This window comes from Solanum dulcamara, chromosome 9 (assembly GCF_947179165.1).
Source record: "Solanum dulcamara chromosome 9, daSolDulc1.2, whole genome shotgun sequence".
Lineage (NCBI taxonomy): Eukaryota > Viridiplantae > Streptophyta > Magnoliopsida > Solanales > Solanaceae > Solanum > Solanum dulcamara.
The window spans coordinates 68,829,574-68,857,361 of NC_077245.1; the positions used below are offsets into that span (position 1 = coordinate 68,829,574).

The following is a 27,788-nucleotide window of genomic DNA, read 5'->3' on the forward strand; positions in this document are numbered from 1 at the left end:
AATAATTGCATCTCCACTTCCACTTCCACTTCAAATAATTTGGGATTAACTGTATCTATCGCTAGTCATTGTTACTCATTTTTAGTCATCACATTAAGGAAACATTAGAATATGATACCACTTAATGGATAAAAGATTATGAAACTATAAGGCTTTGCATATTAATTCTTCAAACCTTTGAGGATTAGATCATTAAACTTCCAGAGAAGGATAATCGTATTTTCATAGTAATAAAATAATAATTAAAAAAACATTTACAACGACACAGGTAAAATTCTTATTCTAATCACAGATTCAAAATAGTTTTTAGTAATTTTTGGTAATGCAGGGGAGTTTAGCAACTAATTCATAAAATTACCAAAATTGGACCATGAATATTTGAGCATTTAAAATCAAATCAAATCAAATTAAATAAAATCAAATATAGATCCTAAACTAGGTAAGTACTTTAATTAAGATGAGAATGCTAATTTAAATAAGGGAAAATTACGCGGATAAGCAAACATATACTAGTTAATTAGCTAACAAAGCAATAGTTTGAATTAATTATGGCTCGTGGCAACCATCTAGCTGTAATTACAGTTTGAGCTTTGTATAATTCGAGCGATTATACAGTTGAGTTTTGTATAATTCGCGCGATTTATACAAACGTTGTGCGCGAATCAAATTGTATAGCGAAATATACAAATACTACAAATTGTATAGCGAATTCTACAAACGTTGTGCATGAATTGTATAGTGAAATATACAAACGTTGTACAAAAAAATGTGAATTGTATAGCGAATTATAAAAACGTATACAAATATTGCGCGAATTATACAAACACTGCTATAACTATAGCTACGAATTATAATTAGCAAACTATAATTATGAAGCATAATTAAGATATTTTTGAATGGTTATATGCGAAAATTTTCATTTAAATAATAGTGCTTTCAATCATGATAAGACTCCTAAATTAGAGTCACAACACACGATAACGTTAAGCGTTACATGATTTTTTTTCTAACAAATAAAAGTTAAGATAGCGTTTGATTATACTATTGAATTGATTTCTTGAAGAAAAAATTTAAAGATGATTTTCATGTTTGAAATAGCAATTAGACCATTTTAAATTATTTTTCTTCGCTCATAAAATTTTTATTTTTCTTTTAAACTAAATGTATATTCAAACACAATTTAAAATTTTTAATATCTTTTTCAAAAATACTAAATATTATTTTGTAAATATATTATATTACTCCCTTTGTCTAATTTATATGGCTTTTTTAAAATTTGAGATTCAAACAAATTTATTTTTTACTTTAATCATTTCGTATATCATTTAAATATTTTGAATTATCAATTATTATAATTTATAATTTATTTTTAAAAAATTCAAAAATTTCATGTCAAAATTTACGATCAAATAGATATAAGTTGGGATAGACTATAGAGTGAGTATATATTATGCTTAAAAGTCCAAGTAACCACTGAGCCAGTCAATAAAAACAAATGTATGGTCAAACTTAAGTTACTCCGAACTGTGCCACGAAAAATGGAATTTAAAAGTATATTTTATGCCCAAAAATCAAGATTAAAAGTCTAAATTACCCCTCCAAGTCCTCCTCGAACTATTCGAAGTCAATAAAAAAAAAATAAGACAAAACCCATGCACGATTGTCTAGTCTTCTTTCTTCTAATCTTCGTATTCCAGTCTTTTCCTTTTACTTAAAGTTAAATAAATAAAAAAAGAATCTCATATAAAAGCATATTCTTTAATTATCTTCCACAATTATCACATTTAATTAACAGCTTTAATTCTTGGAGATTAGCAAAATCCCACCCAAGGTAATAATAAATGTAAGTGCAAAATTCTTTTACTTTTGGTTTGACTTTGTTGAAAAATCAAGTAAATTACAATATTCTAAGGGTTTGGTGCACATAACTGTACTCTTATTCTTTCACCTTTACGTTTCGTCAATTATAAGCATCCTGATTTCAATTTATTATTTTATTTTATTGTCTTCAATTTCATGTAATCTCTTTTGCATGCCTATGTCACAGAACTAGCAGAGCAAAAAAAAAAAAAAAATTGTTTTAATCAGGTATGTTTATGATTAGAGATTGATGAATTGACATATAACATGATTTTATTGGATTAAGGTTTTAAGTATTTTTGTTTAATTTGATTGTTTTTTTTTCTTTCTGATTTTGATGTTAGAATAATTGATTTAGAAGGTTTTTATTGAGATCTAATGCTAGGCTAAGTTCAAGTTTATATACCAATTGACCAATTCTTTGATTGTAGGATTTTTTTTGTTGAGAGATTTGAGCAATGGCAAAGAATTCTGCAAATGGAGATCACCAAACAACAACTAAGCAACCTCCAACGCCGTCCCCGTTGCGCTTCTCAAAGTTCTTTCAGGTAAAACTAATACTGAGGCGGATTCAAAATTTTTCATCCAAAATTTTAATAGTTGTCGAAATTTTAGTATTTTTTTGCATATATATGTTTATCCTATGTGTTAAAGATACTGAGTTTAGTTGTCATCAGCTTGACAACAAGCTTGTTCGTTTTATTGTTTTTGATATGTGGTATAGGTAAATCGTAGTAGCTAGTTGGTTGATTAACTGGTGATGATCCAAAAAAAAAAGAAAGAAGAAGAAGATATGTGGTATTGAGTATAGACCATATGGTCTTGCTCATCAGTGTTGCGCCAGCTTCACCAATCAAACAACGATTTTTAGTCTCAAAATCAGGAGTTGATATTTATGTGGAGATCTGATTAGTTATGAATCAATAAAGAACGAGTGTGGATTTGATATCAGCTTATCTGCGAAAACAAAAGATCAGTGCACTTGGCCTAGAGATAGGAAATTGATAGTTGGTTTTGGTGATTCTGTTTTACGAGTTAAAAATTGTCCATTTGGCCTGATCCTAGTTGTACAGCTTCTTTTCTGATGAAAATACAGTTAACAAGTTGGCACTCACGGCAATAGTGAGTGCCAATGTGCTTTATTGGAGTCACAGTACTGTAGGGTTCTGATCGTTCAAACACTATCATTCCATAATAAAACCACATATGCTATGTTTGGCCTGCTCTACCTACTTCTAGATTCTAACCCTTAATGCTTGTTTGCTTAAAACATGTTATTCTTGGTTGTAGCCTAACATGAGAATTTTGGTTACTGGAGGAGCTGGATTTATTGGTTCTCACCTAGTCGACAAATTGATGGAGAATGAGAAGAATGAGGTAACTTGTTGATCTAACTTGTTTGGTTTTGCAATCATCCATCGGTTCATCTGTATCTTCTAGTTTTTTTTGTGTTGCCTTGCCAAAAAGATTTTGTTAATCATAGTATTTATTCCTAAGCCGAAGGGGAGCCTTGGAGTAACTGGTAAAGTTGCTGCCATGTGACCAGGAGGTCACGGGTTCAAGCCTTGGAAACAGCCTCTGGCAGAAATGCAAGGCAAGGCTGCGTACAATAGACCCTTGTGGTCAGGCCCTTCCCCGGACCCCGCGCATAGCGGGAGCTTTAGTGCACCGGGCTGCCCTTTTTTTATAGTATTTATTCCTAAGCCCCTCATAGGCTTATTATGTGTAAGGAAATACTTCTGTTGTTTTCATGAGTCTTCCGAGTGAATGCACTTATGCATCTGTCTTATTAAGTAGTAGTAAGGAGCTTTTTCTTTATGATTGTGCAGGTTGTTGTTGTGGACAACTTTTTCACTGGTTCGAAGGATAATCTTAAAAAATGGATTGGTCATCCCAGATTTGAGCTTAGGCGGCATGGTATACTCACATCTTTTCTTCATGTATATACTATTTAGATAATATATGGACTACTTGCTGTGAGTAATGAGTATTCAATATTTGGTCTAGGGGCATACAAGCTTGACCGTGGTTCAATAAGCTAGAAAAATCTTATCTTTATGTAAATGTAACCGTTTAATGAAATTGAAGATTACCAACTTATAATATGATTAAGATTAGTAAATTTTAGTTCGGGTTTGTTTTTGCTGCAATCTGGTGAAGGTAGAAGAGCTAACTTTCTACGCAAGTGTTAGATCATAGTTGTCTGTTCTGACCTCCCAACTCTGTAGCAGTTCTAATAATTGAATCAACACTTGAATGTTGCTTCACATAACTATATTATCAGAAGCGTAACTGTTTCTGTTATCTGTTTGTCGTTTGTAGATGTGACAGAGCCCTTGTTGGTTGAAGTTGATCAGATTTATCATCTCGCATGCCCTGCTTCTCCAATTTTCTACAAGTACAATGCCGTTAAGGTATGTATGATCTTAGCTATCGGTGAATCGTGATTTCTATTCATAACTTATTTGCATAAGCTCTCTTATTTACCTTATTTTGTCAATGCTGCATCTCTTTTTTTTTTCTTGTTTAACCTCTCTTGATAAGCCTTTTGGCTTTGGCTAGTATAATAATCTGATGGGCTTTGTTATCTCTGGTAATAGTGAAGTACCAAAGAGTTGCTTTTGATGCAGTTTTTCTTAATTTCTTTAAATTTCAGACAATAAAGACTAATGTCATTGGCACACTGAATATGTTGGGCTTAGCAAAGCGTGTCGGAGCAAGGTTAGAAGATTGAAAATGCTTCTTGACCTCATCTTTTTGGCTTTCATTTTACTCATTTTCTGTAATTTTATGTAGGATTCTGCTCACGTCAACCTCAGAAGTTTATGGTGACCCTCTTGTGCATCCCCAACCCGAGAGCTATTGGGGTAATGTTAACCCAATTGGTACGTCGTCTTACTTCTTGAATTTCATGAAAACCTCATGAACTCTCACATTGTTTCAACTAATGTCCACTAGCAACATATGAATTTCATAAAAACCTCATGAACTCCAACATTTTTTCAACTAATGTCCACTAGCAACATATGAATTTCATAAAAACCTTATGAACTCCAACACTTTTTCAACTAATGTCCACTAGCACCATATTATATGTTGTTTTGTGTGTGTTAATCATGTTTTTACATCTGCTCCAATTTGGAGGACAATACGGAATTGCATTTGGGGATTTAACAATTAAAGTTTCACTATCTATTCTCTTTTAGCCTACTTGGCTCATTCAATCGTGTTGGTCACAAGAAGATTCTCTAACAAAAAGTATTTAAGCGATTAGTAATAAAGTAAAAGGAGAAAATGAGTTCGAAACTAGAAATCCAAACAACAATTTTGATCTGACGAGACTAAGTCAACATTTGAGCATCTTGTGAAGCATATTAACAATTTCACTGTTGTGGTATTTAGGAGTTCGGAGCTGCTATGATGAAGGGAAGCGTGTGGCTGAGACATTGATGTTTGACTACCACAGACAGCATGGGATTGGTAATTTGCAGTTTTTTGATATTGTTCAGGTTGTCCACAACTTCATATTGTTCCTGATGCATTGACAGAAATACGCATTGCTAGAATATTCAACACTTATGGGCCTCGTATGAATATTGATGACGGACGTGTGGTCAGCAACTTTATAGCTCAATCACTTCGGTGAGTTCTTTCTCGATTGCCATCACTCTGAATATACAAATTTAGCTATTTGCTTAATGATACGTTGACCGCGATTTCCAAAGTAGGCCATTGTTTCTTAATCCATTTGTGATTCGTTAACTGTAACAATTGACCTGTGCTTTTGTTTTATCATTTGGCATATTCAATCACCAACTTCTCTCTGTTGATCAATATCCTGCCTAATTATACCAAGCTTTTCAACTTAGGGCTAATACTAATATTCCTGATTTGCTTTGTTTTAAAGGGATGAACCATTAACAGTTCAAGCTCCCGGGACACAGACTCGCAGTTTCTGTTATGTCTCTGATATGGTATGGCAATAAATTACTATCATAGTCATTCTTGCTTTATGAGTTTTCTCCTAATGGCTATCTTCTCCCTCGTCCGCAATACTTTGAAGGTTGATGGACTTATCCAGCTAATGGAAGGGGATAATACTGGGCCAATCAACATAGGGAACCCAGGTGAGTGACTGATTCTCATTCAAAGATGATATTATACGATTCTTCTTCGATGAATGCAAGCACACACGTATCAATTCCTAATGGGATGCAAGAGTCTGATAATTTTATGATTTTTTTCGCAAAGCAAAAGCCCAGATCAACTGGCACATGTGTGCTGCACTCATTGAATAAAATCCCGATATCATGCTCAAGCTAAATTACAGCTTTGAAATATTATGTTGATCTAATTTCAGTGACAATCTTCATGTACAGGTGAATTTACCATGATTGAGCTTGCGGAACTAGTGAAGGAGGTAATTACCTATTCTCATCAAGCTGCTCTTTGTGTTCTTATATTATATGAGACCGTGGTTCTTGGCTAATCGTGCACATTTCTTGCTCTATTATGTGCAGTTTTCATTTTCTAAAAATTATTGCACCTAGTCTGTGCAAGTTTCGTTTCTCACGTTTGCATTTTTACTTTAAACAGTATAACATTTACAACTGTTCTTTTGTTGGATTCGGTATAACACTATAACCTGTTTGGTCAAGCTTTCAAAATCTACTTATTTTTTTAAAAGTGTTTTTTTTCACAAGTGTTACTTCTAATATGTACTTTTCTAGAGCCGCAATTCGTGTTTGACTAATCAATTTTAAAACACCTTTTTTAGCTTCTGAAAACAGCTTCTGCTACTACTCAAAACACTTATTTTTTTCGCCTTCAAAGCTTGTCCAAACACGTCAATTTTCTAAAATAAACACTTTTGACTTCTCGTAAGCTTGGCCAAACAGCCTACTCCCAAGGTTATGCTTTTCGACCTAGTCCAAAAATCCATGTAATTTGAATTTTAAGCTATGCCTTTTTTGTGTCTCGCCTTCTATCCCGGTGAAATGTTCCACTGATTAGGCAGGCACAGGATTCAAACTTCCAATCTTTCAAATGATGAGTATGATGAGTTGACCAACAACATGCTAAATGTCAAAAATTTGAATTTTGCGTGGCTTCTCTTTCCACTGCTAAAAAATTGCTCGTTTAATCTTAAGAATTGCCACATGAAAGTTAATATATTATTTTGTGTGTTTGCAGATTATCAGTCCCAAAGTGGAGATAAAAATGGTGGAAAATACACCAGATGATCCAAGACAAAGGAAACCAGATATCACAAAAGCCAAAGAATTGTTAGGATGGGAACCAAAAGTCAAGTTGCGTGATGGCCTTCCACTAATGGAAGAAGATTTCAGACTCAGGCTTGGGGTCTCTAAGAAGATATAATATAATACATACAATATATAAACATTGATACATTTTTTGGCATACTATATTATGTTTTTTTAAAAAAAAAACAAAATATGTGATATTTCCTGCTATTTTCCAACTGTTTTTTTTGTTGACAGTCAAGTGTGCTTCAGTTTAGTTAACTGCTTTTATAATCATATGCTTTTTTGCTATTACCCTCTGTGTGATTTATTAACGCTTTTTTCTTTTATTTTTATGCTATTTGGTGGTTTTTAACGGGATGCGTCTTAGATCTGGATGGAGAAGTACTTGTTACCTCACTGCTGCCTTTGATGATAGTAATAGTTCTTTTCATGAATTTATCACAGCTTTAAACTAGTACTAGTAGGTTATAAAAAATGGTAAGAAAGGTTGACCCCAATTTTTCAAGTCTATCCATTATTGCTAGTCTTCTATAAATGGTCATTCATGTAATAAAATTGGTGTCTAGACATGATTTTTCCTTCCTGCAATAGCTCTTTAACTTTGCAGATTTCTCATCGCATTAAACAATTTCTTCACAATCCAACTTGCTTGATTAAGAGTTTTTAGATCAAGTCAAAGTTCTCCGTTTTATATAACAATTAATGGATCGATTGGATACAAAGTATGTATTTCTTAATGGGATAATTATAGTAGATGGCCATTCAGTCATTTTAATTATCTGGTCATTCGGTGTATATTCATATATACACAGATGTATAGAGTGTATCATAATGTATATTCAGTGTATAGTTCATGTATAAGTAATCTATATTGTATAGTCAATGTGTATTTTCTATAACTTTTAACAAGCTATATTGTATAGTTACTGTATATTTTCTATAATTTTAGTCATTTCTTGTGTAAATAAAACATGACTATGTTTGTTGTAAACTAATTAGTTTATTGTATATATTTGAAATTTTTCTTTTTTTAATTTTTAGCTAAAGCCTAGAGTAGCTTACACGACTGCTTTGTTTCAATTATAGACGTCAATAATATTTAACCCTCTTGTTCGTCTTGAAAGGCATAATCTAAATGCCATGCTTTTCTCAAAACAGTAGCCCTTCCTGTCCAGAGAACCGTGATCTTCGTGAGAAGCAGAAACACTTGAACCTAATATGTTGAGAGTGGAGTGGATACTTTTAACTTATAACCACTTTTAATATTCACTAAACAAAAAACTAAAGGCCGAGGAACTAGTTGTTGCAGATTGTGTTAGGTCCAAAATATTCAGGTTTTATATAAAAGCTAGAAAAACAAATCTCAAAAGATCATGAGTAAGAAAACAAATGAGAAATTTACCAAATGAGATTCCAACATTTTAATCTAGTTCGGTCAATCGACCTACATTCACAAGAGTAAATGAGCAATCCACTATATAAAAAGAAAGTATAAAATATCAATTCAAATAACCTTACACAATTCACTCAAAATAAAAAGAGGTATACACAAGTGTTAACTTAACTTTGTGTCTCACAAATTTTCCCATAAACAAAATTTTCAAAACCTTAGGACTACATAGTGAATACTACCAAAGTTAGAAGGAATGAACATTTATTTGTAGAGTCATAAAAAAAATTTCTACAAGAAAATGAACAAGCCAAATATGAAAATTTTATGTTTTTTCCTTTTAGGAAAAAAATTCCAATTATGATAAGAAAATCAGAGCAAACATCCAACAATCTCTCTATTGGCCTGAATTTCTAACAAAATAAACATACTTCACCTTCACATTATCTTCAACAGGTTAAATCTCCATCTCCAAAATATCCTCCATCAAATATATGTCTCGACACTAAGAACGTCTCTGATAAAAAAAATTCAAATAAAAAATTGTATTATTGTCAAATAGGTTGTGCCTAGAACTGAACCCGCCAAGATAAACACATATTTTTAACCTCGCTCTGATATGAGTTGTCAGGACCGAAATAAGCATGTCTCATCATTATTCCAAAAGTAATACATTGAGAAAGTACACGAAAGGTTCAACAAGACAGAAGCAAAAGTGGTTAGTACTCCTCTTGCTAGGCACTTTAAGTTGAGTATGATCTAGAGTCCTTCCACAAGGAAGAGAAGAAGGAAATGTCATGTATTTCATACTCTTCTAGAGTTAGTAGTTTAATGTGTATTATAATTTGCACTAGACCAAATATTGTAAATGTTGCGGTACTTTTAGCAAATTTCTTTCTAAATCCGAAAAGGAATATTGGGATGCAGTGAAATGAATACTAAGATATTTGAAGAGTACTTTAAATATGAAGTTGTGCTTTGGTTGTGAAAAGCCTGGACTTGTTTGTTACATAAACTCTGATCAGAGAGGCAATCTCGACAATTCAAAATTCATTTGTTAGGTCCAATATAATCAGGTTTCATGCGATAACCAGCAAAGCAAATCTCAAAAAATCACGAGTAAGAAAATAAACAAGAAATTACCTAATGAGACACAAACATTTATTGTGGTTCAGTCATTCGACCTACATCCACAAGAGCATATGAATTATCCACTATATAAAAAATGTACAAAATATCAAGAAAAATAATTTCACGCAATTCACTTAGAATAAAAAGAGGTTTATACAAGTGTTAATATAACACTTGTGTCTCACAAATTCTCCCCTAAACAAAACTCTCAAAGTTCTTATAACTACATTGTAAAAACTATCAAATTAGAAAGAATGAACCTCTATTTATAGAGTCGTCTTAAACCTTTTTCTACAAGGAAAGAACAAGTCAAATATGGAAAATTGATGTTTTCCTCTTATGAAAAGGAAAACTCAATTATGGTAAAACAAATATAGATAAAACACTAGGGGTGTGCATCGATCGGTTAGGTTTAGTTTTATGTATTATCGGTTCGGTTTATCGATTTATATTTTTTAATGTGATAAACCAATAAGATATTTTTTATCGATTTTCAGATTTATTGATTTTTGATCGTTAACAGTTTGATTTTCGGTTTACCCAATAAGAAAATGGTCATAAAATAAATATATGACTTCTCAGTTCTCTAACAATTTGGCACGGTACAGTGAAACAAGCAAATCAACTGTAAATGCTTTGATATGATGAAATCGGTAAGATAATGAGAAATTGCATCAATAAGAACAGATGTAGTACGAATGCTACATCAACATGTTACATCCAAAACATAATATGGAATTTTTTATGTTAATGAAATTACAAATGTTTATAAACTTGCAAAATCTGCAATTACACACTAATCTTTAGGTTTTGAGAAAAGAGTAAAGACTAAAGTGGTGTGAAGTAGCGTTGTAAAATGGGTAGACTGTGTAGAGTAATGATATAGACATAAAGTGTCTAGTTAGATTAATATTAATATTTATGAAGGGTAAAATAGTAAATTACTATTGTCTTAATGGGTTATCGGTTTACCCAAAATCCAATATTAAAAATCGAAACTAAATCGTTAACCCAATAATTTTTTTTATTTTTTATAAAATCATTAAAAACCCATTAACCTAATAACCCAGTAGCAATAACCCAGTAGCAATAACCCAATAATATTTTTTCGATTCGGTTTATCGGTTGGTTCTATTTTTACATACCCCTATAAAACACCCAACAGATTGGATATCTGTCTCTCTCACCACGCTCCCCTATTTCTATAAAAGTCAGCAGAAGGGATGCTCCTCTCATCTTTCTTATGGTTCGTTACCTCAATACTCGTTCATCCTTTGGCTTCTTCCATTCAAACAAAGGTAGTCTTTCCTTTTTTTAGTACCAGCAGCCTGGACAACTGCTCCTATATATAATCATTGACATCAATAGTACATGACAAAGTAGAAAAGGAATCTATTTAAACTCATAATGGAAAAGTGTTTAAACTTTGTAAAGTCATCCCCCATTTTGCAATGTTTCTCCCTCGAATATGTATATGCAGTACCATGTCCTTAATCATCAACTCCGAATGAAAAAATAGCCTTTGAAATCGAATGCAATTTCTGGTCCACCATAGTTTATTCACAACCAAAGCAAAATCACAACTTGTTATCTTAGCAAGGCCATCACTCCTTCTAGCCATCTGGTTTGTCTAGTTAATTTTGACCTCCCAATCTTGAATTTATCTGCTATGTCCCAATCATTGTAGTATACAACTCCATATTCTTTTGGTTACAGTATATTCAAAGAACAAGTGTTGAAAGGCCTCCAAATGTTGTCCACAATAAATATAATCTAGAGGTACATTTATCCTAAACTTCTGCAGCCTCTCAACTATTGCCAGTCATTTCTGAATAGCTAGCCATAGGATAAATTTGTATCTAGGATGTATTCTTAGATGTAGAGCTAATTGTAATTCCAGGGAACTTTGGGGTGGACATGCAGTAAAGACACGTACATTTTATGGGTAGAAAACTTCTTTCTAAGTTGTACCTGCCAACACTACTAAAAAATGTGAAAATAAGACGCAAAAAAACGACGGACTGCATCGCTTTTTTGGTCAAAATTGATGAAAAAGTGATGCAGTCATTACCGTCGCTTTTTTGCTCAACGCTTTTAACAAAGCGACGGACAGGGTCGCCAAAAGTGACGGATTGCGTCGTCCCTTCATTTTTTAACTAAAAATATATATATAAAACAACGACGGATTTCAAAATGTTCATAAATTAACATAGGAAACCTAAGGACTATTTTCTATGTATTCATCATCGTCGGATTCATCCGGAGTGGACCCTCTTGAATAACGGGGCGGAGGTTGATGGGCGAGGTTGAGCACTTGTTCTTTAATTTGCTCAACTTGTTCATTCATATTTTTTTGCTCCTCAACCCTTCTTTTCTCAGATTCTGACAATGCGCGTCTAAATTCTGCAATTTGCTGAGACATAGCATTTATCTGAACTCCGTCAATTATAATTAAGTTCAAGTTCTAATTAATTCAAGTTATAATTAAATTCAAGTTATAATTAATTCAAGTTATAATTAAGTTCATATTCTAATTAATTCAAGTTATCATTAATTTCATGTTCTAATTAATTCAAGTTATCATTAATTTCATGTTCTAATTAATTCAAGTTATCATTAATTTCATGTTCTAATTAATTCAAGTTATAATTAATTTCAATTTCTAATTAATTCAACTTATAATTAAGTTCATATTCTAATTAATTCAAGTAAAAATTAAGTTTCAAACTTCATGGCATTCAAGTTGAAGTTCTAAATTAAAATATCTTAAAATTCAAGTATCTAAGTTATTTAAATTAGCTATAAAGTCTAAAGAGTTCAAAATTTATACAAACCTAAAAAGTTTCTAAGTTTAATTTCAAAAGTCCTAAAGTTCAACTTCATGACTTTAAATATCTAACTCTACTTAGCTTGATTAATTCTAAAGTCTAAAGATTTCAAAAATTATACAAACCTAAAGTTCAAAATTAGTATCTAAGTTATTCTAATTATAAGTTCTAAATTAAAGTCCTATAATTCAAGTATCCAATTTTTAGTATTTTTCTAAGTTTCAAACTTCAAAATTTCCTATAATCAAGTATCTAAGTTATTCTAAAGTTCAACATTAGCTTAATTAGTTCAAAAGGAAGCTTAACTTCAACAAGATTTCTAAAGTTAACAAAAAATTCAACTTCAAAGTTTTACTTAAATTCAACTTCTAAATTTAAGTATCCTAAAATTCAAGTATCTAACTTATTCTAATTATAAGTTCTAAAGTCCTAAAACTCAAATTTTTAATTAAGTTCCAATATTTTTCTCTAAGTTTCAAACTTCAAAACTTCCTAAGTTACAATCCAATATACAAAAAAACTACATGGAATAAACTAATTAAGTAACTACTAAATCACAAATTACTATCCAATTTACAATCTAATTCAAAAATCCCAAATCTAACTTAAAGCTTAAAATCAAAATGGCATAAACTAATTAACTAACTAACATCACAAATTACTAAAAAATTTACAACTTAGTTCAACAACCCAAATCTAACTTAAGTCTAAAATCAAAATTATAACTACATTCACTAATTTCACAGCTCAATATACAAATGAACTACAACAAACTAAATGTAATCAACTAATTAACTAACTAACAAATGAAAAATAAAATAAATAAATTTTTTATAAGGTTTAAACCCTAACCTCTTAAAGATGAATAATACTCCTAAAACACCACAGGACGGCGGAGGCGGAGGACTGATGGGGGACAGAGACGAGGGTGGGGGGACGGTGGTGGGAGGCGGGGCGGCGACGGAGTTGGGGGATTTGTAGAGAGAAGGGAGAGAAAAGAGAGAGTTTAGAGAGAGAGACAATACAAAAAAAAACGTTTTGTCTCCCATATATTTTAACAAAAACGACAAACAACGTCTCTAAGTCCGTTGCTTTTTTAAAAATATTCAACCTTTATTTTGACTAAAAAACGATGGACAAAGCGACCCAGGTCGTCGCTATTTTAAATTTTTTGATCAAATCGTTTGACCAATAGCGACAGACTTAGCCACATTATCCGTCGCTATGTTAAAAAAATATTAATAAATAAAAAATAAATACTTGCTACGGAAGACGTCGTAATATTTAATTTATAAATAATTATTTTTAATAAAATATATAAAATTAATATTTATTTTTAGAGAAAAAAACCGCCAAAATAAGAGACGAACTAGGCGTCCCTATCCATCGCTCTTAGTAAACAAGATGATTATGTTATTAGATATGAAAATATATCTACGAAGATTATAGATTTATCGAACCAGCGATTTTCTATACATTGTTACAATGTTATTTGATATTTCTCTTCCTCTGATAATAGGTAACTCTTGACGGTATTCTTTGGGAAATATTTTTGATTTACAACAATATTTTTCCAATCTGTTATCTATATAAGCAGCAAAATATTGTGTTTTATAATCTTTATATGTTATTCCTATAAGAATATATATACTATATTGACTTGTCATTTTGATATGAATATTATCTTATTATTATATGTAATTTTGATACCTTGATCGAGTATATCATATGGCTTCACACTATCTAGGAATGTAGTTCCTAATAGGATTTCTAAAGTATCATTATTTCCTTCTGGTTTAACTAATAATCTTATAGGTATGGTGTTATCTTCGAATTTTAAAATAGTTTCTATCATGTTTACTATTTCATGTCTTTTTCCATTGAAATAAGTATAGAGATATTTATTTTTTAATCTATACTGTTGAAGGTGGTTACACAGCCTATAGCTGATGTAATTTCCACTAGCACCAGTATCTACTAAGATATTCATGGAAACGAATCTTATACCATTAAAATATTCTCCCTTTATCTTATAATTTTTTATTTATTATTTTTTGATTCTAAAATAGGTTGTATAACTCTTTATGATTGTGTTCTTCTTATCAATGCAGATGGGTTTATGACTCGAGTTTCATAAAAAGATAATCGAGATGTTGAATCTTGTTGATTATACAAGGGTTTAGGTTGTAAATCTAAGTCTAATGGCGTATTTTCTATTTTTTGTATCTTGGCTATGCTAGACATTTGTATTTGACTGACTTCTTCAAATAAATAGGGATAATCGATTGTATCTTTTATAGCAAAGCAATCTAAATGATGAGTATTTGAAATTGCATATAAAATAACATAACTTATCGAATATGGTCTATTGTTTTTATGAAAGAATTCTTTTCTTTTAAAATCTTGTATTAAACTTAGAGTTTTATCAAAATTTCTATCCAAAAGATGGTATGAAATTCTTGGATATATATTGAACTTAATCTTTCCATATTGTAGATTTCCTCGTAAGATTCCTAAACAAGCCTCTTCCCTGTTTATTATCATGTTATCTATAATAGCTAAATCTATTTGGGTATCTAACCCTTCTCTAAATGTAGATTTTATTATTATCTGGATAGCTCCTATATGTATCCATCCAAGTGTATGTTGAATTTCTATAATTCTTTTTTGGTAATTTATCTTGAATATCTTTTTTAGATAATAACGGTATCATTACTTTATTAGAAGTAACCAAAACTTCTAAAGCTCTTTCTTGAATATTTAATCCGTAAAATAAATGATGTTTTTTTTCTTAATCCTAATTTTTCAAAGATATTTACTTTAAATCCTGAGTAATTAGTTAAAGAAAACTTTTCATTTTGTATTTGTTTTAATTTTCTTTTATCAATAAATATATCTTGTTTATATTCTTCAATTTGTTCTATCGTTTCTTCTATTATATCCTGTACAGTTTCTATTTCATTATTCATTTTGACTATCTTCTTCTGAAGAGGAATAATAATCAGTATCTGTTAATATGAAAATTGTATCGTCAGACTCGACTTCTTCGAAATTATTTAATTGTATAAATTCTTCCAAATTTATGATTTCTTCAATATCTTCATCAATTTCTATTTTCTTGGCATTATTAGCAAACTTCTTCGGGCATCTAATAATATAGTGTCCTATCTCTTTACAGTAGTAGCATCTGCATTTCTTTGAATTTTTTCTTTTGTTATTTTTTTTGAAAAATGGTTTTCTTTTTTTAGTATATCCTTTTTTTGTAATATCCAGCCTTTCTCTTTTAAAAATATTTTTTCTTAAAGAGTTTCTTTTTCTTATATTTTCTTTTAATCTTTTTATAATAATAGGGACTTTCACATCCAATCGTTATAAGCATTTTAGGATTATCACAACATAGACTTATTTTCTTTCTTAATTCTTTTGTTGCTTTAGCTAATATAGCCTTTGCACACCATGTACTAAGCTTATCTTTTAAATGAGTTATTCTTTTTTCTAAAGTATCAGTTGTACAGAGATTATAAATATCTATTAACTTTTTATCCAAGGGTCTGCGATTTTAGTAAAAAACATTGGTAAATATATTTACATATTTTTTACTCTGTTATAAATATAGTAATAATAATTTTGAAAGACACAAATATATTTATCTATTTCACACATATAACATAATTATAATCGTAACAAAGCAATTTCGTATTTTTTAATCTTTGTTGGGTCTTTTAAAATATTACCTTCTCCGGGAAATTCTAATCTTATAACTTCGGTAGCCCTTGTAATTAAATTAGCAATATTATCATCGGTACCAAAAATATCATTTCTAGTGGCATCATTTAAGTTTTGCCAAAATCTTAGCACGCTATTTTTTTTTTAAAAAAACGGATTAATGATTTTTATTTGTATTTCTTATGCATTTATTTATTTATAATTATTATTACATATTTTCGAAAAGAGGATAGTATTTGCATAATGTAGTATTAATATTGGAATTAAAATATTGTTAATATAATATTAATTATGTGTTATTTACGAGAAGAAATGAAAACGTAAAATTAATCAATTAATTTATGAAATAGTTATTAGAAATAAATAAAATCTTTTTATGGGTCGATTTTAAATATTACTAAAAGGTAATAATTATACAAACTATATACATTATCTTAAGACAATAAGGATGACAAAATTATTTCAAAATAACTTGAAAAATATTTTGAGTTTTATAAAAATCTAACTATTTCAATTTATTTGAAGAGGCTAGAATAAGATGGGTAAATGTCAATTAATTAACAAGTTTCTTAATTTTGACAAAGTAGAATAATTAACTCAAGTTTAAACTAATTAACTTGAAATGTGAGTCTATTAATTAGGTCAAACTAATTGACAAAATCTTTATAAAAATAATCTTTCTAAGACAATTTTTGAATAAATGATAAATATATATATACTAATGGTCAAGAATTATTTAATATATATGCCAAAATTATTTTAAAATAATAATATATACATATTTCGTTATCATATATATATTCTTTTAATTTTTAATTTTTTATATTTATTTATTTTTATTTTTTAAATTATTACGTTGTGGAGGGTCAAAATTGGATGTCAACAGCTGTCCCTCTTTGACCGAAAAAGATGAAAGAGTTTTTGGGCAAAGAAGTTGACGCACGAGCCAATTTTGTCTTGACCATCAATGTTGAAATGAAGCTCAGAATATACAATGTAAGAAATTTGTGAGAATTATGACTGAATTTTTATTTCTGAGTTGCCTGCATATCTCAAGTAGCATGAGAATCGAGCTGAGTGCAGCTCTCAAGTTATGCCAGAATAAGGTGGAGTAAGTTGACAACACCATCAATTATAAAATTGTGTTGGTATTAGCGATTGAGGAAAATATTGACAAAGGTGGCCAAGGAAAAAGAATGAGATTGACCAAGTGAAGAGTTATTAGAAAATGATGTGAAGTAAAATGGTACATAGTGATAATATAAAGAGATATAAGTGAAATTAAAAATCTGGACTCGACAAAGTGCCAGAATATTGGGAAGAACGAAGTAAAGCCTAGCCCTAAAATTATCCCAGTATCGAGTTATGACGAGACTGGATTTTAAGACCCAAATTATGGAACATAGGTTGAGTAGAGTTCGAAAGTAGATTCATGACCATTGTTGGTGAGTTTGACCCTCCAACAAATATCCCAGTTCACTGCTTAAAAACAGTTCCACGTTGTGCTAAAGTTTCTTTTTGTAGGCGTCCACACCTGTGGTTTAATTGAGAATCTATCCTCTTGGATGATCTCGCCAAAGACTAAGATAAAAACTTATTAGTAGAAAAATATACTTCAAAGGAAAGGATAGCGTCGTTACAATATCGGCGTGTCAACCTCCTTCGGTTTTGACGTAGAGCAAACAAAACGTATTTCTTAAGTTAATGTGATATGCTTCAATTTTGATGTAATATGCAATGAGTTGATATGATGTGATATGAAGATAAATTAACACGCTATAAAGATGGTCTTTCGGCAATGGCATGATAATGGCCCTCTCGGCAATGAAATGATAGATGATGACCCTCTCGACAATGATATGATAAATGAGAGCTCTTTTGGCAATGATGAATGATGACCCTCTTGGCAATGATAAATGATGAATGATGACCCTCTTGGCAATGATGAATGATGGCCCTCTTGGCAATGATGAATGATGAATGATGGTTCTCTTGGCAATGATATTACCACCTCCGGTAATATAATGTGAATAAAATAATATCATCGTATACGGCATTAGATCATCGTATACAGCATTACATCATCGCATACGGTATTATATCATCGTATACGGTATAGTATATGGCATTATATCATCATATACGGTATTATAACATAAATGGCCCTCTTGGCAAATGATATTACCACCTCCGGTAATATAATACGAATAATAAAATATGAATGACCCTCTTGGCAATGATATTACCACCTCCGGTAATATAATATGAATAATAAAATATGAATGCCTTCTTGGCAATGATATTACCACCTTCGATAATATAATACGAATAATAAGATATGAATGACCCTCTTGACAATGATATTACCACCTCCGATAATATAATACAAATAATAAAATATGAATGACCATTTTGGCAATGATATTACCACTTTGGGTAATATAATATGAATAATAGAATATGAATGGCCTTCTTGACAAATGATATTACCACCTCTGGTAATAAAATATGAATCATCGTATACGACATTAGATCATCATATACAACATTATAATGTATGCCCATTAGACGTCTTTGAGGATGGAGAATATAATTTGACGTTATTATGGATGCTCGCATTGAAAGTAACTCCTTTGCGTTTCCTGCACTCAAAAGAAAACAAGTAATAGACCCATTGTCGTTTTAACTAACAGCTGAGTAAAAATCTTTAGGGAGAATTTTCAAAAATATGTATAAAGTGCCTGATCACTTTGACATTAGTGTGTGAATATCATGCCCATTTTCGAACACTTTATATTCATTTTGGCACATAGTTTGCTGGAGATTTGAAAGAGGCATTGTTGTTCATTTTATGAACGTCTCCTTTTCGTCTGACGAATCCTGGTGACAAAATTATCACTTTGAAAACTCTTTGTTCCTTTAACTTCTTTTTATTTGCTGAAAGGAGGGATACGATGGTCTTTTATAAATCTGCATCCACAAAAAAATTATTAGTTTTGAATGAACTGATCTGTGTTGAATTCTCCATTTGTCTTCTTCGTGTCTTGCTATGACGCTTGCTCTCATTCCCCACTTCTCGGTAGATATAAGACTAAAATATATTCATGCAAAATGTTTGATGTATCAAAAGCTTTAAGAAAGATGAGTTTTTGAAAAGCAATTTGGAAAGGGTCACTGCCAGATGTCATATCACGCATAGCTTAAATGAACGTCCTTGATTCGAAGCTTCGAGCAGGCTTGATATCTTGTTCACAAATTTTTTTAAGGATTCTTGGAAAGTTCCGACATAGCAAGAAAGTTTTGTAGTTGACTCTGAACTCGGATGGCGTTAGAGATTATTAAGGTTTACATTGACCTTCCAACAATGTCGGGGATAATTTGAGGCCAACCTTGAATTTTGAAGTTGAGTGAAACCTTCTGATGATATTAGATAAAATTTTTGAGGTCATCCTCAAAAAATTTTGTCCCAGTTAGATGTCTTGGTAAATATCATACTACCAATAAGAGATTTATAGAATTTTTGAGATCCTATCAAAAATTCTGTCCCAGTTACTTTTCTGATGCACCTCAGTCTTGTTTTCTCTTGTGAAAAGATCTTCTTTGAAATTTTGAGTCCCTCTCAAAATTTCTGTCCCAGTTTCTATCATAAATAGAGAACTTATGGGAGATATGACCGAATCGTTGTGGCGCCTACGTATCCCGTTGAGGCAGGAATCAGGTCAAATATAGTTCCCCCGGGGGAGATAAATGAAAAATGGGAGATTTTGAAATAAAAAGTAATAAATAAAAATGACTGAGGCCGACATAGGCTGCCTACGTATCTCATTCTTGAGAATTCAGGTCAGACGTAGTTCAAATTAAAAGAAATTTTGAAAATAAACAAGCATGAAAGCGATTACAAGAAAATGATACAATTACAGGAAAAGATACAAAAGGAAATTAGAACTAATTTTCGTAAAGTAAAGTATTTAAAACGAATTTTCGCAATGAAGGGGGCTTTCATAAAGAAATAAAGTTTGGTCATGGTCATGGACCAATCTGCCTTTTTCAAAACAATACGAACAGAATTAAAGCGTAACAAGGTAAAGTGACATAAAGGGTGGGTATCCAGACTACCACCGGTTTTTCAAAAATAACATAAAATCCGTCTCTATCTATCAAGACGAGTGAGGAACCAAGAGCGAATTGTAGGTCCAATTAGGCACTTGCTCTTTTGGCTTGGCATCTCATATGCCTGATGTCTCGATTATCATAGCATCACTGACACCTTCTCCTAGACCAACATTATTGACAGACTCTTGCACTGAAAACGACTGACACACATGAGGAAGAGGCTTTTTAAGATTGTCAGATTTGACTGGGCTATCGGCATTCCAATCTTTTCCAACTTCAATCACGTTAATATTCACCCTTTCATGATTCGGCAGGGGGTTATTATTAACATTGGAAGTGGCGGTTTGGAGAGTGATGACCTCGCGATCAATCAAATCCTGAATTTTGTGCCTCAAATTGACACAAGTTTCAGTATCATGCCCTACACTATTCGAATGGTATGCACATATTTGGTCAGATCTGAAGAATCTAGAGCTTGTATCAGCTGATTTAGGTGCAATGGGATGAATAATGCCTGCATCTCTCAGTCTTTCGAACAACTTAGTCTGACTTTCCACTAAAGGAGTAAAAATCCTAGCAGGCCTATTTTCAAAATTGGGTTGGGTAAGATTGTAGTTATTTTGTGGGGGTGGGGGTACATGATGATAACTGGGACGATTTTGGCAGAAAGGTGCGGGAGTTCGGAAATTTGGGCATTGTGGAGTTTGGTACCCACAAGGAGCATTTTGATAGTGCGGAGGTAAGTATTTAGGAGGCGGAGTTTGATAACTCGGTTGGACATAATAATTGGGTAGGGATTTTGTGGAGATGGGGGATAGATTTCGGAGGGTGAGGTTTTTCTGGAGCTAAAATAGGATGATCTCTGTGTCCTTCTTTCAGGCACATGGGAAACAAAGGACACATCTTCTCTTTTCTTTTTTAACAAACCTAAAGACCCAGCTTGGATGGCCACACGGGTAATCATTCCGGTCTTAAGACCGTCTTCGATGGTCTCTCCAATTTTGACCACCTCAGCAAATTTCGCTCCTACGAGCAATAACATTCTATCATAGTACTCAGGCTCTTGATTGCGTACAAAGACTTTAATAATCTCTTTTTCAGTCATGGGAGGTCTCACCCTGCAGTCTCTTTTCTCCAACAATAGGCGTACTCCCGATAATTTTTAGTAGACTTTTAATTGATTTTCTCCTAAGAATAATGATCGGGAATGATCTCCACATTATAAGCAAATCTTTCGATGAAATCTTTAGCCAAATCATTCCAATTTGGCCATTGTTTCATCTCTTCAGAAGTAAACCACTCCAATGCCTCTCCGCTTAAGCTTCGACTAAAGAGTCGTATTAATAATGCCTCATTCTTCCCAACTCCTACAAGTTGATCACAATATGTTCTCAAATGAGCCAAAGGATTCCCGGTTCCACCAAAAGTATCAAATTTAGGTACTTTAAACCCTTCCGGAAGGTCCAGATCTGGATGGATACACAGATCTTCATAATTCAAACCAACAACATTCAGGGTATAGTGAAACTCCTTCATAGCTTTTACAATTTCCTCTTTCATGCTCTGCTTAGTTATTTCCTCTTTAGTTCTCCACTCCCTTTCTTGTTCCTCATAGTGATCAAGTTCGGAATCATTGGTATAGGGCTCATTTGGGATTGGGATTTGAAACGCTGTCTTTTGAGGCAAAAGAGGAATAATGGGAGGGTTTGGTGTATTTTGAGGGACTTGGTAATTTTGGGGGAATGTTTGACGGCTAGTATGATGATTTTGATGATGGGGAAAGGTTTGTGGATTGTTAACATTTTGGTTTTGTAGGGGAGGACAGGCTTGAGGGTTGGTGTTTTGTGTGGGAGGAAAGCTTTGGGGATTGGTATTTTGAGGGTGAGGTGGTGCTTGGTAGGAAGCGGAAGCATGATGAGGGTTGAAGGCAGTGAGATCAACGATGAAGGCATTTTGAGCAGGGTTTAAGGATAGGTTTTGACTGTGTTTTATACTTGAATTCGGAGAAGAGAAATGAATTTGAGGCCTTCCATCGCCTGGAACAGGCGTGTTGGTGGCTATAGCCAGGTTTGATAATTCTCGATTTTTTTGTATCTCAACTCTCATCTCGGTGATTTGTTGCACTAATTGTGCAATCAACTCATTTTGTTCAGAGATGACAGGGTCTATCACAACAATATCAGTTAACCCAGTGTCCTCATTATTTCCAGTCATCTTTCTTTTCCTATTATCGAATTTTGATCGGGAAAGGAGTCTTTAGGCACTTTAGATCTCGTGAAGTATGGATGCTCGTCCAGATTATCAACACATATCAATTCTAAATACCTGCACAAAAAATAACTCAAAAGACAAATATGTTAGTCTGCATTCATAAGAGATAATGCAAAATATCATATCGAAAAGGATAAACACATAAGAGTTGCTTTGTTTGAAGACAAGATAACCCACGAGTATTGAAAGATGACAAAATAGACAGGAATTTGCCTATTGATTTTAAGATTTAGTGTATCGAGAACTATGACTTGCGTTGAATCAAGATCTTCTTGTCTCTTTCTTATGTTGGTATCTCTTTGTAAAATATGAAGGAAGAAAGCAAGCTTTTAAAGATAGAAGTCAAACCTCGAAAGGTTGTCTACGTATCCCAAGAAAGAGATGTCAGGCCCTATGTAGTTTGACTAGCTCCGACAAATCAACCATTTTTGAGAGGGGAGAGTAAGTTTAGGACTTGAAAGTGAAATTTAAATTTTGTAGAGAAACTAAAGACTTTAAGAGAATTTGGCCGCACTTTGGATAGTGACTTGATATTTGAGCTTTGGGAATATAAATAAATATATATATATATATATATTATAATATATATATATATATTTATTTATATTCCCAAAGCTCAAATATCAAGTCACTATATGTCTTCAAGTAAAGCGATACATTCATTCAAACAGTTATAGCATATAACAGGTAAACAATTATTGTGTGTCCTAAATAGATATGTGACCCTTTTGTGCCAAGGGTAGGCCTAACGATTTGAAGGATGCATAACAACATTAGAAATATTTCATTGCCCCAAAAGTTATATTTATACAAATATTATAAATAAACTGAATGAGAATACATAATGGGGAAAAGGGATACAAATAATAAGTCCCACGCATGGGTACATTCCTAACTAAGCCTTCGTGATTATTTTTTTGTTTTTGACTTCTTGACATCTCCAAAAATCAACCTCTTTTGGATAGAATAACAACTTGTGAAGATTTTTTTTTTGACTAAGCTAATAAAATAAACTTCCAACCCAAGGGACAATGTTTGTCAAATGGCGTATACATCCTTCAAAATAAATCACATAAGAATGATAGTCCGTTTAAGCCGAAGGCCATTTTGGACTCAAGGTGGTCTTTCTAATGGGCCCTATACGCCTTGAGTATTGGGTCGTCTTAGGCAAATGCACTAAATTAGGATTTGGTTTCGCTCTACGCTAGGTGGACTAAGAGTGGGCTTTATTTCAGTATACTGGTGACCCAAGCGGACAACTCGGGCTGGGGGAAGTTAGCGACCGTTGACCATCCAGTGGCCAACTCATTTCGCGAGGGTACCCCCTAAGAACATTTGGATTCAATGGTTGCAACCCGCATAACCATCGTTTAAGTAAAAAAAATAAAAAATGCCAAGTGGCGGAATTATGCTACGTATGCGATGACAGTTCAATATTCGTAATTATAAATATATAAGGTGCAAATAAAGAAAGCAAATTATGATTTAATCATTTAAGGAACAAATAGAGAAAGTAAATTACTAGTTATTACATTCCCGAATAGTTAGTCAAGTAGGTTAGTCAATGTCACGACCCGAATCTGGGTGTGATGGCACTCATCTCAACCCACCGAGATAAGTTAGCCTAATAACCAACGGAAAGTAAATGCGGAAGTAATTGAGATAAAGCAAGGTTTAACTTAGTCAAAAATAAATAAATAATCTCAAAATCTCCCAAGACTAGTTGTCACATATACAAGCCACTAATATATTATCGAAGTACGAAAAGAAATACAGTCACAATGTCTTCGTCTCTAGAATAGGACTAAAACATAATAAAAGAGTAAGAGGTGTCCGTTAGATGGATGTAACAGCTACCTCAACACTCGAAATTGATAACCTCGACTGTAGTGGAAAACAATAGAAGATCAAGCAGGTCCGGGCTCACAACCTACACAAGTGTGGAAGCAAGGGGTGAGTACCAAACAACACGGTACTCAGCAAGTGGATAGCTAAAACTAAGCAAAGCTTAATAGATACAAGTACTCATGTCCTCCCAACCGAACCTCCTTAACTACAACCTACATAAAATCAGCCCAACTCTACACTTGTACAATAACAACAGTAATACAGTCCATAAATTCTCATCAATGAATCATACCAAGTCAAGTTCAACATACAGAGAGCAATATAGGGGTAAACACAAATTCACAAATGTCAGAAAGGTGCAATGCAATGCAATGAAATGATGCATGTCTGTCCTATCGGTACACATCCGCTGAATCACAGTCCGGAACCCATGGGGGACATTTCTGTCCATGTAACCTGCCACGGAACGTGTGGCCCGTCCCCTCAACATATATATCTTGCCACGGAGCGTGTGGCCCGACCCCTTTATTTCATAATACCTGCCACGGAATGTGTGGCCCGACCCCTTTGTTTCATATACCTGCCACGGAGCGTGTGGCCCGACCCCTTTTGTTTCATATCATTTTCAGTCTCAACACAGTATGTCAGAACCAATGTAATCAATTCATGTTCATATAATTCACGATAATAACATGACAACAACAATAAATTTTCCTATCTCACATCAACATAGTCATTTCACATGCCCAAAATCACAACATATCAATTCCACCAATACATGTCATTAGATCACCGTTTTATACCCCTCATCTCCATTTTTTAAGGTCAATCATACAGTCAATAATCCAGTCCAATTCTCATTACTTCCTAGTATATATGACACGGAAATACAAGCATCTATAAGTTTAAACTGAGGTTTAGAAATTCACTTGCCTTAATTAATCAAGCAATTACACCGGTACTTGAGCCTTCCCTTTTCGTTGGGTCTCCAAATCAATGTAATCTAGTCAAATAAATAACCACAATAAGATTTTAAAACTAACAACACTCATATTATTATATGTCTAGCCTAGACCCAAAACCTACCCAAATCTATAATCAAGTTCTTAATGTTGACGTCAAATAACATGTCAAATTTCAGCTAAAACGGATCGTTATTCGACCCCCAAATCAAGATTTTATATGAAGAACCCTAGGGTCATATTCTCTTATCTCAACATTGTTTCTCCACTAATATACCCTAAAAATATATTCATAATCACATGAAAATTTAATGGAAAGGATGAGAATAATTACCTTGATGCTTTGGAATGAAAATCCCTATTTTTCTCTTCTCCTTTATTTTTCTTTTCCCCTTTCTTTTCTTTCTTCCTCCGTATTTTTTTTTCTTGTTTCTGCGGGTTTTTTTTCTTGTTTGCCGCCGCACATCTGATGGCTTAATGCCATCAGATTGTGTGTATATATATATAATTTTTTATTTATTATTATTATTATTATTATTATTTATTCCCTTTTTTTTCTTTTCTAAATTAATTATGTACTAAAATGACAAATCCTACTAACCTAATTTATTAAATATAAGAAAAGTGGTATACGTATTAAATAAATTAACACTTTAGCCAATCAATTAAATTAATTATTTAAAATCACCCATCAATTAATTAAATGAAGTTATCGAATAGTCTAAAATTTACAATTTAAATGTACGGAATGAGTCTTTTATGAAGGAGAGAAGACTCGTTCTCAAAATGACCTAACGGGTCATTACAGTCAAATCTAATGATTAGAACCTAATTGATCCCAACGGAGTCGCCATTTCTGTTATGTCAAAAAATGGACGTGGTTTAAAATTAATTTCATCTTTTTAGAAAAAATCAATTTTATTAAAAGAGGAGTCGCCACTTAATTTTTTAAAGAAATTAAGAAAACTTAATTTAAAAGATCCTAACAGATTTAAGTCTTAAAAATTAGAGAAAAGAGGTACGAGATTCATATTACTATTTTAAGAAGGTTTTAGCACTTAAAATAGCCGCTAACATGCGGTTGTCCGATGATTTGAAATTATTTGACTAACTTTGAAAAAATGTGTTTTAACAATTATTGAAGTATTAAACAATTTGAAAGAAATATAAATTTTTAAAATATTAAGGAGAATTTATAAGAGAAATATACTTGGTATAAAAATATTTTAATGAAGGAGGAATAATTTAAATGAAACAAAACGGTCATAAATATCATACCCAAGATAATGTTAGCTCTTACATAATTGAGAACATATTTAAATCATATAAGCAAGTTTAATATGTAATAGTAATAATAGTAGTATTAGTAGTAGTAGTGGTAGTAATAATAACAACAATAACAATAATAATAATGATAATAATAAAAATAATAATGACGACAATAACAAAGAAATAAAATAATAATAATAACAATTGCAATAATAATAATAATAAAAACAGTAGAATAAAACATATATACTACTACTACTAATAATAATAAAGATAATTATAATAATAATAAGCAGTAAATAAAGTATACTACTAATAATGATAATGATAACAACGAAAATAATAATAATAAAAATAAAAAATAAAAAAAATATACTAATAATAATAATGATAATAATAGCGATAATAATAAGGATGATGACAATAAACATAGTAATAATGACAGTAATAACAAATAATAATAACATATAATAAATAAATAAATAAAATATGATGAAATAGTAAAATAATAAGAACGATAATAATAATAATAAAATAAAAACAAATATATTAATAGTAATAACGATAATAACGATAATAACAGTAAATAATGATAATAATAATACTAATACTAATAATAATAATAATAACAAAGAAAATGATAATAAATAATTAATAATAATGACGAAGATAATAATAATAATAAGAAGAATAATTAAAATGATAATAATAATAAATAAAATAATAATAATACTACTAATAATAATAATAGAGAAAATAATAATAATTATAACAATAATAATAATAGTAACTAAAAATACTATTAATACCAATACAACAACAATAATAATTATAATAATAATAATCATTTAAAAAAATGATAACAATAACCTTAATAATCATAATAATAACGATAAATAAAATACATTAATAATAATGATAATAAAAACGAAAATAATAACAATAATAATGATAATAGTACTAATACTAACAGTGAAATAAACATACTACTACTTCTATTAGTAATATTAATGACAAAATAGTAATAATAATAATAAAAAAAATAATAGTAATAATAGTAAATAAAATATGCTACTACTACCACTACTACTAATAACAATAATGATAAACGGTAAAAAATAAT

The 27,788-nt window shown here is 31.6% G+C and overlaps 1 protein-coding gene across 5 annotated transcripts; it reads left to right on the plus strand.

The window, feature by feature from the left end:
- The first annotated feature begins 1,738 nt into the window (after positions 1–1,738).
- LOC129904304 (UDP-glucuronic acid decarboxylase 6) lies at positions 1,739–7,418 on the plus strand. 5 transcript variants are annotated; one of them, XM_055979850.1, is made up of 13 exons: positions 1,739–1,831; positions 2,292–2,408; positions 3,151–3,237; positions 3,690–3,777; positions 4,183–4,274; positions 4,517–4,581; positions 4,657–4,745; positions 5,263–5,340; positions 5,409–5,502; positions 5,768–5,834; positions 5,924–5,987; positions 6,240–6,280; positions 7,054–7,418. In XM_055979850.1, exons 2-13 carry the CDS (start codon positions 2,319–2,321, stop codon positions 7,237–7,239), a joined length of 1,041 nt encoding a protein of 346 aa, XP_055835825.1. In that variant the 5' UTR covers positions 1,739–1,831; positions 2,292–2,318; the 3' UTR covers positions 7,240–7,418. The 5 variants fall into 5 exon arrangements, with proteins under 5 accessions (XP_055835825.1, XP_055835826.1, XP_055835827.1 ...); XM_055979851.1 differs by lacking the exon at positions 1,739–1,831 and adding an exon at positions 1,876–1,930; XM_055979852.1 differs by lacking the exon at positions 1,739–1,831 and adding an exon at positions 1,896–1,913.
- The last annotated feature ends 20,370 nt before the right edge of the window (positions 7,419–27,788 follow it).

Excerpts from the sequence above, each read along its gene's own strand:
- LOC129904304 (XM_055979850.1), top strand. The coding sequence starts at position 2,319 with ATGGCAAAGAATTCTGCAAATGGAGATCACCAAACAACAACTAAGCAA. Across the intron at positions 2,409-3,150 it reads GCTTCTCAAAGTTCTTTCAG|CCTAACATGAGAATTTTGGT; the intron begins GTAAAACTAATA and ends TCTTGGTTGTAG. Across the intron at positions 6,281-7,053 it reads TTGCGGAACTAGTGAAGGAG|ATTATCAGTCCCAAAGTGGA; the intron begins GTAATTACCTAT and ends GTGTGTTTGCAG.